This window comes from Protopterus annectens, chromosome 10.part0 (genome assembly GCF_019279795.1).
Source record: "Protopterus annectens isolate FY-2018-M chromosome 10.part0, PAN1.0, whole genome shotgun sequence".
In the NCBI taxonomy this organism is placed as follows: domain Eukaryota; kingdom Metazoa; phylum Chordata; order Ceratodontiformes; family Protopteridae; genus Protopterus; species Protopterus annectens.
In genome coordinates, this window is record NC_056744.1 from 355666869 (window position 1) to 355684267 (window position 17399).

The 17399-nt window shown below is 41.6% G+C and overlaps 1 protein-coding gene across 3 annotated transcripts in view; it reads right to left on the reverse strand.

Annotated features, from left to right (window-relative positions):
• RASAL2 (RAS protein activator like 2) overlaps positions 1–17399 on the reverse strand; it is a 1712944-nt gene that overhangs the window by 404932 nt on the left and 1290613 nt on the right. For all 3 annotated transcript variants that reach the window (XM_044085261.1, XM_044085259.1, XM_044085262.1), the window contains exon 5: positions 16342–16454. In XM_044085261.1, coding sequence (XP_043941196.1) covers positions 16342–16454 — 113 coding nt within the window. The remainder of the gene's footprint in view (positions 1–16341; positions 16455–17399) is intronic.

Consider the following 17399-nt stretch of genomic DNA (forward strand, 5'->3'; position numbering starts at 1 on the left):
TATTCCAGAGGACAGCCTGTTTCCTGTTAGTGAGATAGGAACTAAACCAGTGGACAGCGTTAGGTTCTAAGGAAAGAGATTCGAGAATTTTTAAGAGGAGAGAGTGGTTGACCATGTCAAAGGCCTTGGACAGGTCAATAAAGAGAGCTGAAGATAGGATGTGACATGTCACCGGAAGCCATAGACTATCAGAAGTGAATGTCTGTTCATGATCTTTTGAGTGCGACAGTATACATCCAACAAATGGTCTGTTTTGCATCTCACACATACAAACAGACAAGGCCTATGAATCTCCCTGCCCACTTCCCCTTCACAATTTTAGGCCCCCTATACCTAGATACCAATGACCTCCATGCCCAAATGTTAAAAATTCCCACCCCTACATATGACAGGTATGATTCAATATAACTTTGCAGTACCAGCATTAAGTACCGCATACCAAGTCTGTGAACCTAAATGTATAAACAAGGGTGAACTCAGAAGTATCAGTTTTGTAAAAGAGAAGAAAAGTGTGTTATGTGAGTGGTTTCATAACACCTTAATGGTGGATGCCCCCCCCCCCAACAACATGATTCAGATTTAATAAAAATTCCTTGACCCCAAAAAGACCCTTACTTATGGATAATGCCAGTTGCAAAGGCTAACATGGTGTAACTTTGCAAACCTTGGGACAGTGGTCCTCATGTCACAGTGTTATGTGCAAAGTAAGTGACGATGCTTATTACAATTTAGATCGTCCCATTGTCACCGGAAGCCATAGACTATCAGAAGTGAATGTCTGTTCATGATCTTTTGAGTGCGACAGTATACATCCAACAAATGGTCTGTTTTGCATCTCACACATACAAACAGACAAGGCCTATGAATCTCCCTGCCCACTTCCCCTTCACAATTATATTTTTTCCGTCTCCTATGCTTTCTGCCATGTCCCAGTCTCTCTCACCTATATCCCCACTTCTAGACCACTATGGCAAAGCATAACTTTAAAGCATTCCAATTTTGGTGTTGTCTAATGGAGCACAAGAGTTAAACCCCCAAGTTCTGAACATTCTGCTCTTATGAATTAAGACACAGATGAGTAACACCTTGTAATTCTAGGAGCATCACAGTTTCCAGAAATAGCAGAAGCCCTCTGATTGTTCCGTTGTGATTTACCTTAAAACACAGGAGAAATGTTGCTCTGCTGTTCATGGGGAGGACTTCTTACTGCCCAAATGTAAAGGGAGGAAGGCAAAGCTGTCTTGACATGGGGCAACAGAAAATAAAGTGGAAATGTCCTGTCCTGAGAGCAGCACATGTGCTGCAATAAGCAAACGCAAAACCTCCTTGCTCTACATTGTGAGGTCCTAATGTGACAGGGCATATTCCATGGTGTCTTTCATCAAAGGCTGTTGATTACAACCCCTGTAGACCAATCACTGACATACAAGCCCAGCTGTAACTGGTAGAACAAATGTAGCTTTGCTTCCATGCTGTGAGATGTTGCTATCTTATTTTAAGGTCATACAACAGCTTTTCTACCTTGGGGCAGAATGTGAAGCTGCCCTACAAAGGGTTGTAAGGCAAATGGTGTTTCTAAGGACTGTAGAGAATACTGACATATTTCAGGGACATGTGATACCTGCGACATCTTAAGGATGGCGCTAATACTGACCTTTACAAGGATGTAAGGTAAGTGCCCTAAGGACTGCAACATAATTCTGTCCTGTCTCAGGAATGTAAAACAATTGTCTTGTCTAATGGCTGTATTTAACGCTGCCCTGTCTGACAGATGTAGGACAACCTTCCTAACAACTGTAGGTAATACTGCCCTGCTGGGATGGGGGATAACTGTCCTGTTTACAGATGTAGATGGTACTTTCCTATCTCAAGCTAAACAGGTTAAGTGGTCTTTTCTCAGACTTCTAAATTATGCTGTCCAGTATAGTCTGGAAGTTCTGCAGTCTTGTCAGTCAGTGCTACAGTCTGAAGGTTCTAGACAACACTAACCGATTTGGGGGCTGTAAATTACGCTGTCCAGTATAAAGTCTGGAAGTTCTGCAGTCTTGTCAGTCAGTGCTACAGTCTGAAGGTTCTAGACAACACTAACCGATTTGGGGGCTGTAAATTACGCTGTCCAGTATAAAGTCTGGAAGTTCTGCAGTCTTGTCTTGGTGCTACAGTCTGAAGGTTCTATACAACACTAACCGATTTGGAGGCTGTAAATTATGCTGTCTTGTATTAACGATACAGATAATGTTCTTTGCGTGTCTGGCATATAGGCTCAGTTCTAAGACAGCACATTTAACGTCTTCCTGTCACAAGCTCCAGGACATCAGCAGTATCAGCCATGTCTCAAGGTGTAGGACATCAGTGGCATCAGTCCTGTCACAAGCTCCAGGACATCAGCAGTATCAGCCATGTCTCAAGGTGTAGGACATCAGTGGCATCAGTCCTGTCACAAGCTCCAGGATATCAGCAGTATCAGCCATGTCTCAAGGTGTAGGACATCAATGGCATCAGTCCTGTCACAAGGTGTAGGACATCAGTGGCATCAGTCCTGTCTCAAGGTGTAGGACATCAGTGGCATCAGTCCTGTCTCAAGGTGTAGGACATCAGTGGCATCAGTCCTGTCTCAGGCCATAAGATCATAGTGATATCAATCCTATTTCAGACTGTAGGATCTCAGTAGCATCAATCCTATTTCAGGCTGTAGGATTTGAGCGGTATCCATCCTGTTTCAGGCTGTAGGATATAATTGGTAACTCTCCTTTCTCAGGCTGCAGGACATCTGCAGCATCAGTTTTGTCTCTGGCTGCACGATCTCTGTGGTATCAGTCCTGTTTCAAGCTGTAGCATCTCAGTGGTATCGGCCCTGTTTCAGGCTGTAGCATCTCAGTGGTATCAGTCCTGTTTCAGGCTGTAGCATCTCAGTGGTATCGGTCCTGCTTCAGACTGTAGCATCTCAGTGGTATCGGCCCGGGTTTAGGCTGTAGGATATTAGCAGCATCATTCCCATCTCAGGTTGTAGGAAGTCAGCGGTATCAGTCCTGTCTCAGGAAGTAGGTTATGCTACCCTTTCTCTGACATTAAGTGCAATTGTAATGGTGCACAGCTAATGCTGTTCTGGGTTGGGATTGTAGGTTATAATGTCCTATCTCAGGGCTATACTGTTTTACACCAAGAGTGTAGATTATACTCAGTGGTGAAGGCACTGCTGTAACAGGACACATCTAATATTTATTTTGGGGTTCTAGAATGTGAGTGGGCTGTAATGTAGTTGAAATTAAGTATTTTCTCTGGGCTACAAAAGTGTCTCCAACAGGGTGTTTGCTCTGTCCATTTGTTTTGGGTTGCACCCTGCTTACTTCAGGGCTGTAGAATATTGTGCAATAGTTGGGGAACTACTGTTAACTTAGGGATCCAGTGTCCACCTGTAATAACTGCAGGTACAGGTTTACATCACAAGATTGAGCATACAGCTGTCCTGCACCACAGCCAATAATGCCCCTGCCTAAAGGCTTCTGATACAGCCAAAACGTACAACTAATTGAACATTGTCCTGTATTTGGTTTAAACAGTCGTATGGAACACACAACATGCACATTGTCCTTGGGCTGTGTAACAGACAACATGTACTCTGTACTTGGGCTGTGTAACCTACAACATCCACTCTGTCCTCTGGCTGTGTAACACACACAACATGTATGCTGTCCTTGGGATGTGTAACACATATCGTGCACGCTGTCCTTGGGCAGAGTAACACCCATGCACTCTGTCACTCTCTCCTTGGGCTGTGTAGCATGCACCATGCACTCTGTCCTTGGGCTATGTAACACGCACCATGCACTCTGTCCTTAGGCTATGTGGTTGCACACTGTCTTTGGGCTATGTAACACGTAACATGCATTCTGCCCTTGGAGTGTGCAACACACAGACACCATGCACTTTGCCCTTGGAGTGTGCAACACACAGACACCATGCACTCTGCCCTTGGAGTGTGCAACACACAGACACCATGCACTCTGCCCTTGGAGTGTGCAACACACAGACACCATGCACTCTGCCCTTGGAGTAACACACACACTATGCACTCTGTCCTTGAAGTGCGTAACACACACCACGTGCACTCTGCCCTTGGAGTGCGTAACACACACCCCGTGCACTCTGCCTTTGGAGTGTGTAACACACATGTCATGCACTCTGCCCTTGGAGTGAGTAACACACAAGTCACGCACTCTGCCCTTGGAGTGTGTAACACACACGCCATGCACTCTGCCCTTGGAGTGTGTAACACACACGCCATGCACTCTGCCCTTGGAGTGTGTAACACACACGCCATGCACTCTGCCCTTGGAGTGTGTAACACACACCATGCACTCTGCCCTTGGAGTGTGTAACACACAATATGCATTCTGTCCTTGGGATGTGTTTCACACAATATGCACTCTGCCCAGAGGCTAACTAACACAGCACGCACTGTGTCCTTGGAATGTGTGATACACAATATGGGTAACATACAACTCACTCTCTGTCTTCGGGCTGTGTAACATACAACATGCACTCTGTCCTTGGAATATGTGGCACACAAAATGCACACTGTCTGTAGGCTGTGAATCATACAAGGTGCACTCTGTCCTTGGATTCTGTGGCACATAACCTGAACTCTGTCCTTGGGCTGTGTGGCACACAACCTGCACTCTGTCCTTCGAATGTGTGATGCACATGTGTAACATACAACTTGCAACATACAACATGCACTCTGTCCTAAGACTATATAACTTACAACATGCACTCTGTCCTTGGAACATTTGGCACACAACATGCACTCTGTTTGTGGGCTGTGAAACATATAAAATGAACTCTGTCCTTGGGCAGTGTAACAAGCAACATACACTCTGTCTTCAGGCTGTGTGACATAAAACATGCATTTTAACCTCGGGCTATGTAACACACAACATACACTCTTGTTCTCGGGCTGCGTAACACACAACATGCACTCTTGTCCTCGGGCAGTGTAACACACAGCACACACAATTGTCCTCAGGTTGTATAACACAGCACGCACTCTTGTCCTTGGGTAGTGTAACACAGAAAATACACTCTTGTCCTCAGGCAGTGTAACACACAACATGCACTCTTGTCCTCAGGCAGTGTAGCACACAACACGCACTTTTATCCTTGAGCTGTGTAACACACAGCACACACAACTGTCCTCAGGCTAACACACAGCATGCACTCTTGCCCTTGGGCTGTGTAACACACAGCACACACAACTGTCCTCAGGCTAACACACAGCACGCACTCTTGCCCTTGGGCAGTGTAACACACAGCACACAATTGTCCTCGGGCTGTGTAACACACAGCATGCACTCTTGCCCTCGGGAAGTGTAACACACAGCACATACAATTGTCCTTGGGCTGTGTAACACACAGCATACACTCTTGTCCTCAGGCAGTGTAACACACAACATGCACTCTTGGTGATGGTGAAATAACTGTCATATGTTCCTGTTTTTCTGAGATTTGCTGATTTTGCCCCCTCCTTCATGGAATTTGTGCTTCTGAAATGCAAGCATGAGGATTCCATAAATATGAGCCATAACATTTAAAGACTTAACTAATCTTCAGAAACTTTGTACAAATGCATCTTCTTAGCCTAGTTAAGATGCATCAATGTTTTTAAACCATCCAAGCCTTAGGCCATTTATCCTTGGTTATTTCTGACTCTGTCTCAGATTCTGCGATAGTGGAGAAGACTGGACTCTACTAACTAACCTTCACAGCTGTGATGTCATTCTGACAGCTAGGAAGTAGTTTTCTAAGAAATTAGCTCAACATGTGACTACTATAAATTTTTGTTACTTCCTTTGTAAGGGGGGCTGTCACCCCCCCTTAAGCCCCACAACTATGTTTAAAATATGTAGGTGTGGTAGGGAGGGGGCACTATTCACCCTTACATACATTACAAACATAACTTCTGTATTTATCCATCTTTGCCTGCTTGCACTGTCCATCTCCTTGTTTTGTATGTCTATCTGTCCGCTTATCCATTTATTTGTCTATGTCTTTTCCATCCATCTATCCAAATAAAAATAAGATTGGACCTCACCTTGAAAAATCTGTCCTAGCAATCTACTTATTTACCTGTCTTCAAAATAATAAAAGTATAACGCCGGTCAATGCAGGGTGAAAAATAAAAAAAACATCTTTAGCAACTTATTGTCAACCTGTGTAACTGCATGGGGGGGGGCAAATTGAACATGTCTTGGTTGTTATACCCCCACACTTAAAAGGGGATAATCCAGCATTCTCAGATAACTGTCACTGGTTCTTGTGGTAAGGAGCTGACTGGTGTCAGCAACCTTTTTTTGTGTGTGTGTGTGTGGGGGCAGTAAATCACATGCAATGATTCTGAAGAGTGATAAAATGGAAACTAATAATTTCACACCATCTGCTGTTTTCAACACTCCATTTCCCTGGCTTTTCCTTAACAAATTGTAACTGTATGAAGGAATTTCAAGAGATAACAAGGTCTGTCTTTCAAACACTAGAGAATTGTTTCACTGATTTTTTTTTAGCAAAACAGGCTTTCTTGTATACTTACTGAGTGCCTCCGTTAATATGACATAGTACTTACTGACTTCATGCGGGATTTGGATTTGTTACTGACTGCAAAAATGCAGCTAACTGGACTAATAACCCTAAAAAGATTTCACAGCTAACAACATCGTGACTAGCCAGATAAGAAGAATTTTGTTTCCATTCCCAAATTTATTACACAACTTTTTGATTATATCAAATTTTGTATGGATAAACCAGTAATTTATTTTAACACACATGGAGTTTAGACTCTAGCAAAAATACTTGATTTTAACTTTTTTGACACAGCCAGGCACTTGGAAAACACCCGAGAGCAGTTACAAAGACGATAAACTGAAAGGGCAGAACTTCCATGTGAAATCTGAGAAACACGTTCCTGTTGTGAAATATTCTACTGTCCTTGTCCCTCAGATGAAATACATATGCGTCATGGCTCTGTGTGTACAGTGCTGATGTAATTCAATACACTTCTGAACCACATTTAATATACCTGCACTTCTGAACGCCCCATATGAGGTAAGAATCATTTCTAAGGCATGTAACTTAGGAGTCCTGCTTGAAGTGGAGGCAACAGGTTGCCTATGAACCTCTTACTGTTTAAATGTTGCACATAATCAATGCATTTTACATTTCTATTCAACTTATTTGTACAAGACTGTAAAGGTTAGACATTTGTATTACATGTGATCACATCTTAAAAGTTCCTTCTATTTACTATTTAGTTTGATTTCAGTTATCTGATGTGGACAAACTTTATTTAAATGCTTTTCAACTGTAATCTTGAAGTCTTTAATGTAGTTACTTACTTTTGTTAAAAACACATTTAACAGTAAATTGGTAGTTTATTCTTAACCTGTTTGTTTAACTGTTGACATTATTTTACGATGTAAAGTGCTTTGCGAAAAACATGACAACAAAAAGTTTAGTTACCTTCAGGTTCTTTATTTGGAACTGTTCTGCTGGCTGGAGTGGGATAGTGTGAAATATAAACAAAGTCCATATGTGAACGCTTTTTTCCAACTATTATCTCTCACTCTCCCACCTTTTTCTAAGTTTGCACACGGACTGACAGACAGCATTAATTGCTTTTTGACAACTGCAGCAGGGCACATACGGGAATATCTTTCAACAGATTTCAGAAAATTTCATCCCCAGTTTGCTTTATGCATTTTTTTTCTACTTTTGCCGAAAATTTCCTATGTCTATTGCATAAAAACAATAAAAATAATACTAAATTCCAAACAATGCCCATTCTGCCTAAATTCGTACAGATTATACAGCATTTGCCTTTTATTAGATGATGTCTTAAATATAATCTCAAAAAATTGTCCCTCACGGATAGGGGCAACATTTCTTTGTTCTGCCCTTCTCTGCAGAAAATATAAGGGCTAGAAACAACCACTGGAATTCAAGGCTAGGCTTCTTAAGATCCTCACAGATCAACAGCCTTGTAAACAGACTTCTCAGCTGTACCATGTTTTGGAGGAACACTCCTATTTTTCAAGCTTGATTTACTTCTTTGCATGATGTACCCATTTCTGGAGGTATGTACTATTGTCAGGCTTGATTTACCCCACTGCATGATGTACCTGTTTCTAGAGGTATGTTCCTATTTTCAGGCTTGATTTACCTATTTGCATGATATACCTATTTCTGGAGGTGTGTACCTATTTTCAGACTTGATTTACCCCTTCGCATAATATACCTATTTTTGGAAATATGTACCTATTTTCAGCCTTCATTTACCCCTTTGCATGATGTACCTATTTCTGGAGGTATGTACCTATTTTCAGCCTAGATTTATCCCTTCACGAGTTGCTTAATCTCACCACCCGTCATACATGATTTTAAAGCTTTTCAGAACCCAGGAGACCAGATAATATGACCAATATGGTAGAGGCACCAGTAAATTACAGAAAGAGGACCTGAATTTTACATTTGTCTTTTTCAGAAGCAAAAGTAAACGATTTCGCGAGGCAGAGTTTTGCAGCATTATTTATTAAGATCTTCAGATTTTACACAATGTTGTTCATAATATGGTTACAGTTTTGTCAATTACAGTTTTTTAAACTTGCATTTCTGAGTAGTATCCCATAATCCTACTTGAAGACTTAAAATGGCTGGCAAGAGCAGCTAGTACTTAGCTATGAAGTAGGAAGAGTTATGTGCTATTTGGTATTCGGCTTGTATGCTTATTATGTGTCCAGGTTTTTGGCCTGATGTATCTACTTTTCAAGAACCTTTGTACCTGTCTTCAGTGTCTGCAACATACCTCTCAACTGTCCAGATTTTCGTAGACGGTCCAGATTTTGGCTTCATATTTTTCGTCTGTTCCTCATAAAATCTGTGGTTTTCTGGCAAATCAGTGGGGTGATCTAAGGACTGAATTCACTAAATATAATGACATACATTTCAGTTTCAAACTTTATATCCATCAGAAAAGTGAATGCCAAGACGGATTCTGTTATTCTAGCAACTGTTTAAGTTTATAAGAGCAACATTTAAAATCTGTCCCTATTTCTGGGCCTTTGTCCCCCAGTTATGTCAGGCTTTGTCCAGATTTCTTGTGACAAGAGGTTGAGAAGTGTGGTCTGCGGGTTGAGGTATGCTAGTAAGTGCCTATGAACAAAATGAGCTGGGGGAATGTTCACAGTGCCCTGGCCACACTGCCCTCAATTAATATAAATACCGCTGTCTAACTTCAGAACAGACTATAGGACTCGTAGAACTTACCTAGACAACACAAATAAATATTTTGAATTTTTTTTAACATTCATGAAGGGTGTGATAATGGACCAAGACTTTTATGCATCTGCAATCCTTACACAATACACTCACGGTGCCCTAAACAGCACCTCTGACATCTGACATAAGCATAGCACCTGCTGTTGACTAGAGTTTCAAAACTGGCTATGGTCCAGCTATCCTGGACATCTGGCTATGGTCCAACCATCCAGGATGAGAAAGCCAACAAATGGGTCAGGTGGGAATACTGCATGTAGCATCTAGGATTGCAGTACATTTTCCACTGAGGGAGCTGATGGGTATAAAGTAACTTCTACTACCAGGAGACTGTTGTAATCACACAGCCTGGAAGTCTGAGTTGTGCTGTATGACAAAAGGCAGACATTCAAAGAGCAAGGAGAAAGCACACACACACACACACACACACACACACACACACACACACACACACACACACACACACTGCTTTATGTGGTTTGTCAGTCTTCCAGGACTTTACTCCATGAGAACCATGTCAGCAACAAAAGTGGCACCTAGCTGGGGTCATTCAGTGTAGCCTACTTCATACCCACCTCTCGAGGGTCTGAAAGGACATGAAACTTATTATTGGTGGGTTTCCATGTTTTACAAAAAGAAACTAAATTAACCGAATAGAGATTGTGATGAGAAATCAAATCATACTTTATTCCTTGACCTGGCAGCCAACAACTGTGCTCAGGTCAATAGTTTTGTCTCCTGTATATATCAAATGAACCTAAGGACCCATGTATAAATCCCACCACTGCCATATGTTTTTTGCATAACCAAAATATGACAGTTAAATATCCATACTCAGTCATCACATAAAATTTAATTTACATCTGCTCCTTTTAAACACCTGACTGCATCTGACTCTGCAATACAAGCCTACAATAAAAGAACTCTCTCTACCAGACTGAAAAAACTGCCCCTGCCCCTTCTTTAAGTTTAAGCTCTATATAAAATCATGCCCTTACTTAATCCACAAAACAAAAACATTCCAACCTTTGAGACCCTCACACAACAGCAACAGGGGGTGAAAAATAAAAGCCTCACAAAAATTATACTACCCAACTGAAACAGGGCCATAGTAAGAGTGGGGTAAAGGGAACACAAGCTGTTGGAGGCACAAATGACAATGCTGACAGGGCAGAAATGCAGTCCTGGCAATGCATTCCTGCCATTTATTTTATATTGACATGCCAGGATTCATTCATTTTAATATTGGTTGTTTAAATGAATGAATCTGTGTTTGTCAGTCTCTCAGTTAGTCCTCTATATTGTTAAGTATCACCTAGATTTTTTTAAGTCTTTTGGTCCTCAACTATGGCTCAATGGGAGCAGTAGACTGAAGGACTGCCCAGGGCACTAACTTACATGGCTACTGACTGCCCAAGGCACTAACTTACATGGCTACTGACTGCCCAGAGACAAACTTACATGACTACTGACTGCCCAAGGCACTAACTTATACAGCTACTGACTACCCAGGGCACTAACTTACACAGCTACTGACTGCCCAGGGCACTAACTTACACGGCTACTGACTGGCCAAGGTACTAACTTACACGGCTACTGACTGTCCAAGGCACTAACTTACATGGCTACTGACTGCCCAAGGCACTAAATTACTACACGGCTACTGACTGCCCAGGGCACTAACTTACATGGCTACTGACTGCCCAAGGCACTAACTTATATAGCTACTGAATGCCCAGAGCACTAACTTACATAGCTACTGACTGCCCAGGGCACTAACTTACATGGCTACTGACTGCCCAGGGCACTAATTTACATGGCTACTGACTGCCCAAGGCACTAATTTACATAGCTCCTAACTGCCCAGGGTACTAACTTACACAGCTATTGACTGCCCAGGGTATTAACCTACAAAGCTACTGACTGCCCAGGGTACTAACCTACAAAGCTACTGACTGACCAGGGCACAATGTATACAGCTACTTACTGCCCAGGGCACTAATATGTATAGCTACTGACTGCCCAGGGCACTAATTTACACAGCTACTGATTGCCCAGGACATTAGATTATATAGCTACTGACTGCCCAGGGCACTAACTTACACGAGTACTGACTGCCCAAGGCACTAACTTATATAGCTACTGACTGCCCATGGCACTAAAATATACAGTTACTCACCGCCCAGGGCACTAACTTACATGGCTACTGACTGCCCAGGGCACTAACTTACACAGCTACTGACTGCCCAAGGTACTAACTTACATGGCTACTGACTGCCCAAGGCACTAACTTACATGGCTACTGACTGCCCAGGGCACTAACTTACATGGCTACTGACTGCCCAAGGTACTAACTTATATAGCTACTGACAGCCCAGGGCACTAACCTACAAAGCTACTGACTGGCCAGTGACTAACCTACAAAGCTACTGACTGACCAGGGCACAATGTATACAGCTACTTACTTCCCAGGGCACTAATTTACACAACTACTGATTGCCCAGGACATTAGATTATATAGCTACTGACTGCCCAGGGCACTAACTTACACAGATACTGACTGCCCAAAGAACTAAATTATATAGCTACTGACTGCCAAGGGCTCTAACTTACACAGCTACTGACTGCCCAGTGTACTAATTTATATAGGTACTGACTGCCCAAGGCAGTAACTTACACAGCTACTGACTGGCCAGGGTACTAACGTATATAGCTACTGACTCCCCAGGGTACTAACATACACAGCTACTGACTACCCAGGGTACTAAGTTATATAGCTACTGACTGCCCAGGGTACTAACTTATACAGCTACTGACTGCCCAGGGTACTAACGTACACAGCTACTGACTGCCCATGGCACTAACTTATACGGCTACTGACTGCCTAGGGCACTAACTTATACAGTTACTGACTGCCAAGGGCTCTAACTTGCACAGCTACTGACTGCCCAGGGTACTAAGTTATATAGCTACTGACTGTCCAGGGCACTAACTTATACAGCTACTGACTACTGCCCAGGGCACTAACTTATACAGCTACTGACTACTGCCCAGGGCACTAACTTATGCAGCTATTGACTGCCCAGGGCACTAACGTATAGAGCTACTGACTGCCCAGGGCACTAACTTATACAGCTACTGACTGCCAAGGGCTCTAACTTGTACAGCTACTGACTGCCCAGGGTGCTAACTTACACAACTACTGACTGCCCAGGGTACTAATGTACACAGCTACTGACTGCCCAGGGCACTAACTTACACAGATACTGACTGCTCATAGCACTAACTTATATAGCTACTGACTGCCAAGGGCTCTAACTTACACAGCTACTGACTGCCCAGGGTACTAATTTATATAGGTACTGACTGCCCAAGGGTACGAACTTACACAGCTACTGACTGCCCAGGGTACTAACTTATACAGCTATTTACTGCCCAGGGTACTAACTTATATAGCTACTGACTGCTCAGGGCAGGGCACTAACTTATATAGCTACTGACTACTGCCCAGGGTACTAACTTACACATTTACTAACTGCCCAGGGTACTAACATACACAGCTACTGACTACCCAGGGTTCTAACTTATATATCTACTGACTACCCAGGGCACTAACTTCTATGGCTACTGACTACTGCCCAGGGCACTAACTTATACAGCTACTGACTGCCCAGGGTACTAACGTATATAGCTACTGACTGCCTAGGGCACTAACTTCTACAGCTACTGACTACTGCCCTGGGCACTAACTTATATAGCTACTGACTACTGCCCAGGGCACTAACTTATACAGCTACTGACTGCCCAGGCTATTAAATTATATAGCTACTGACTGCCCAGGGCACTAATGTAAACAGCTACTGACTGTCCAGGGTACTAACTTGTATAGCTACTGACTGCCCAGGGTACTAACTTATATAGCTACTGACTGCCCAGGGCACTAACTTATATAGCTACTGACTGCTGCGCAGGGCACTAACTTATATAGCTACTGACTACTGCCCAGGGCACTAACTTATACAGCTACTGACTGCCTAGGGTACTAACTTATATAGCTACTGACTTCCCAGGGCACTACCTTCTACAGCTACTGACTACTGCTTTGGGCACTAACTTATACAGCTACTGACTGCCAGGTTTCTAACTTATATATGTACTGACTACTGCCCAGGGCACTAACTTATATAGCTACTGACTACCCAGGGCACTAACTTATACAGCTACTAACTGCCCAGGGCACTAACTTCTATAGCTACTGACTACTGCCCAGGCCACTAACTTATACAGCTATTGACTGCCCAGGGCACTAAAATCTATAGCTACTGACTATTGTCCAGGGCACTAACTTACACAGCTACTGCTCTGAAATTAAATCACCTCTTCCCTCATGCTAGGAAATGACCAAATACAACACAGTCAGAAAGCAACTAAAAAAAATGTATCCTACACATGAAATGCTGACCAACATAACATGCTGAACAGATTGCAACATCCCTTTTGTAAATACTGTAAACAGCGAAACAATTCTGCAAATCTTCAAATATTAGAATCCAAAACACCAGTGATTTTCTGCGTTTTACCATGAAGTGTTTAAAAATGAGACTGAGTTCTTAGATGTGAAGCTAGTTAAAAACAGGGCTCTAACTATTAGCAGCAATTCATACAAGAAGCCTTGCAGGAAAAATGCTATGCTGCATAGAGATAGTGTACACCCCTCATACATTTATAAGTATGAAGGGGCAGGGTGTGCGGATATCTAGGCTTACCAGTAATGAGGAATCTTTTAAGCTATGTCCACTCTGACTATAGACTTTTTGATGAGAGGTTACAAGGGTAAAGAACTTATCAGTTCTTGACAGCTGACAGTGTTGAAAGGAGGAGGAGAGGTTGTCCGTATTTCTCGAACAATAGTTTGGCTGCAGAATTTTATAAGGCTAAGCAGGATGATGTGAACAGAAAATCCAAAATGGTTCTAGCTTTTTTCTTCCAATGTTCATTACATCTGTAAAATTATGAAGAAGAACTGGCATATATTAATGGCTGATGTCAAGATTTTGAATATGGGAGGTGCATAACGCAGCTATTGTTAAAGAATAAAAAAATCACTGAAGAGGCTTTTATGCTATGACAGCAAATCAACGGAACCCCCTCAGTTACTGAGGCTAGGTACTTAATAGTTGTAGCTCATGCAACTTTTGTACATATATGGAGAATAGAAATAGTTTTGCACGTCCCAAAACTAAGAGAATTTTAAAATTTTCTTTTTATGCTGATTGCTTGAGTTGAAACTTGTGGTTTATTTGGCTAAACGTGCTCATGAACACGTCTATGATATTTGTAGGGATGATGAAAAGAATGCTCTAGCTAGACATTCCTTAAAGGAAGGCTCTGATCATACTTTTATCTTCTTAGTTTTGCAGTTTGCAAGGAGTGATAAGCGTTTGGGTGATGTTAAGCACAAAACTGAAGAACTTGAAATGCATTGGCTTATTTATTTACAGTTTGATAAATGCCACAGTTTGAATGAACCTGTTTCTTTAAAACCTTATTTTAAATCACATGACTTGTTCAAATGATCTTAGTGGTTACTCTGTATCGAATGGAATATAAAATTATTACAATATAGCTTGTTTTAACTATGGTCTAAAGAAGAGTCTGTTACAGGTGTGAAAGTGCTTACCAATTTTTAAAGCTTTTATTTTGTCTATTAAATTTTTTAACACGTTTTGCCAAGCCGTACTGCAGAACCTACAAAAATGTTTGTATATTATGTTGCGGGTGCATCGTATTAACACCAAAACAATATGTTCACATTTGTTATAATGTGTGTGGGTTAGATAAGAAGACAAATGCTACCTCCAACATCTATATTCTACTGATTTACACTATGAAAGAGATTTGTATGTTGTAATAGCTACCGATTTCGCAGGACAAATACTGGTATTTAGTAATACAAACCAACAAGTCAATGTGCTACATCAGATACATGTAGCTGGGATGCTTCATAGTCAAATATACACCAATCAAATCATCTGTACTACTCAGTCTAAATTACCTGTACAATAAAAACGTTTGACTCATAACCACATGCACATTACATACAGCTGAACCATTTTGTACTGCTATTCACATGTATTTGATTCAATATTTACTTCTAAATGACTCTCACATTTTTAACGTGGGTCACAGCTGAAAAAGCGTCTAGGGACCAACCCAACTAGCAAAAATAAAGAAACAAACAAATAAATAAGTAAATAAATATAAATATATATATTTTTTTCCCAGCAGGTACTGCTGCATTTGTTGTTTGCTCTTTGTGTTTCTATATGAAGCATCATCAACCCACTCTGCAATTCGTAGCAGCATCTTACCAAGTACTATCACGGTACCACACTGCCTCACCCAATGTTTTTATCACAACAATGCCTGGGTGAAAAGGAAAACTCACTCACTGACAGGAAATAAAACCAATGCAGACTAAAAGACATAGGGTCAGACAGAGAGGTTTATTTGTATGAGCGAGCAAGGATTGGAAGAAAGCAGAGGGCCTTGGACTCTCCTGTTTTTTTTTTTGTTTTTTTCAGAAGTACCACTCTGTCTTTTATCCATTTACAAAGAGGAAAAAAATGTACTTTCATCTTTAGTGAAGTGTAGGTAACCAGGCGGTAATATTAACTGGTAGGTAAGGCACTTAGCATTCCCTCAGAAAACAGAACATCTCTCCAAATACATCCAACAGTTTTAACTACTGCAGCAGCCAGGCATAAAACCTGATGAAAAAACATCACCTAAGACACACCTGCTCTCAGTAGCTAACCTGATAACTGCTCAGAAGCCAAATGCACAAACCTGAGAAGCAAACATAATACATACAACCCTAGACCCAAGAGAAGTTTTTTTTCCTGCTCAATTAAAAAGTTAATGGAAAATAATCCTGTTGTACTACACGAAGAGGCACTTCTGAAGAAAGTGCCAGCCCGCACCTTTTGAGTTAATCATGAATAACACAGACCCTACCTGTCACCATCAGAATTCCGGAGGGATGGAAGGCGGAAACTCGTGTTTCGATCCAGTTTGGACTGGCTTTTCGTCCTCTTGATGGAACCCTTTAGACGTTTGCTGAAGAAACCCTTTGAGAAAGTAAAGGCAAAGGTCAGATTTGAAGCAGCAGTTTGGGTATCCTAGAACAAAATCAAAACAGCTCTTTCTCAAGTATCCTGAAGGCAAAGCTTCCTTCTGTCTTACACTATCTAGCTGCACAGAGACACTTATGAGGAGGGTGGGTCTTCTGTTCAGCGAGGCAGCTCACAAGAACAGTTCCCTCAGGTTTAACTTGCACAGTTCAAAGCACAGTACAATACACACAGACATGCAGTGTGAAATCAATAAATTCCACAGTGGTCAGTAAGGTACTTTCCTATTTATTTTGACTACTTTTTTGTCTGTTCAGTTTCAAAAGTTGGATCCACACCTGTTTTTAAATGAACATTAACAAACTTGAAAGAAACAATGCACATGAACTGTTCTCTGGTACACCATAGGAACAAATCATTTACTCTTTTTATTTAGTTGTAGTGACAGCATACCTCTTTACTCGCTTAAACAGTGACTTTTACGCCCAAAGGAGACACAATGGAGGTTAACGCACCTTGTTTCAAGGTATAATTAAATGTACTACAAGGACACAGAATTACACAACCACATTAATAAAGCAATGCAACAGTTCTATTTATAATACGAGTGAATTACAGCATTAATGCGTTCTTAAAACATGCCTGTCGCAGATCCTGAATAACACATAGCAAAACATCAGAGACCGACGACATCTGTTTATCCTAGACTTATTGTTTTTAGATGTTCTTGTCTGAAACAAACTGATAATTACTTTATTATTAAATAATTTTTGGGAATGGTTATTAAAGTCACTATGCAGTTTGCCACCCTCACTGCCATATCCTCTTACTTCCTGAAAAAAGTTACTATACCAACACAAAATGAGAGTTTTATTTTCTTCCCCACTGAAAGGAAAAACTGCAGTTAGAAGAAATCTAATGCACTATGCTGATCCTTCCCTG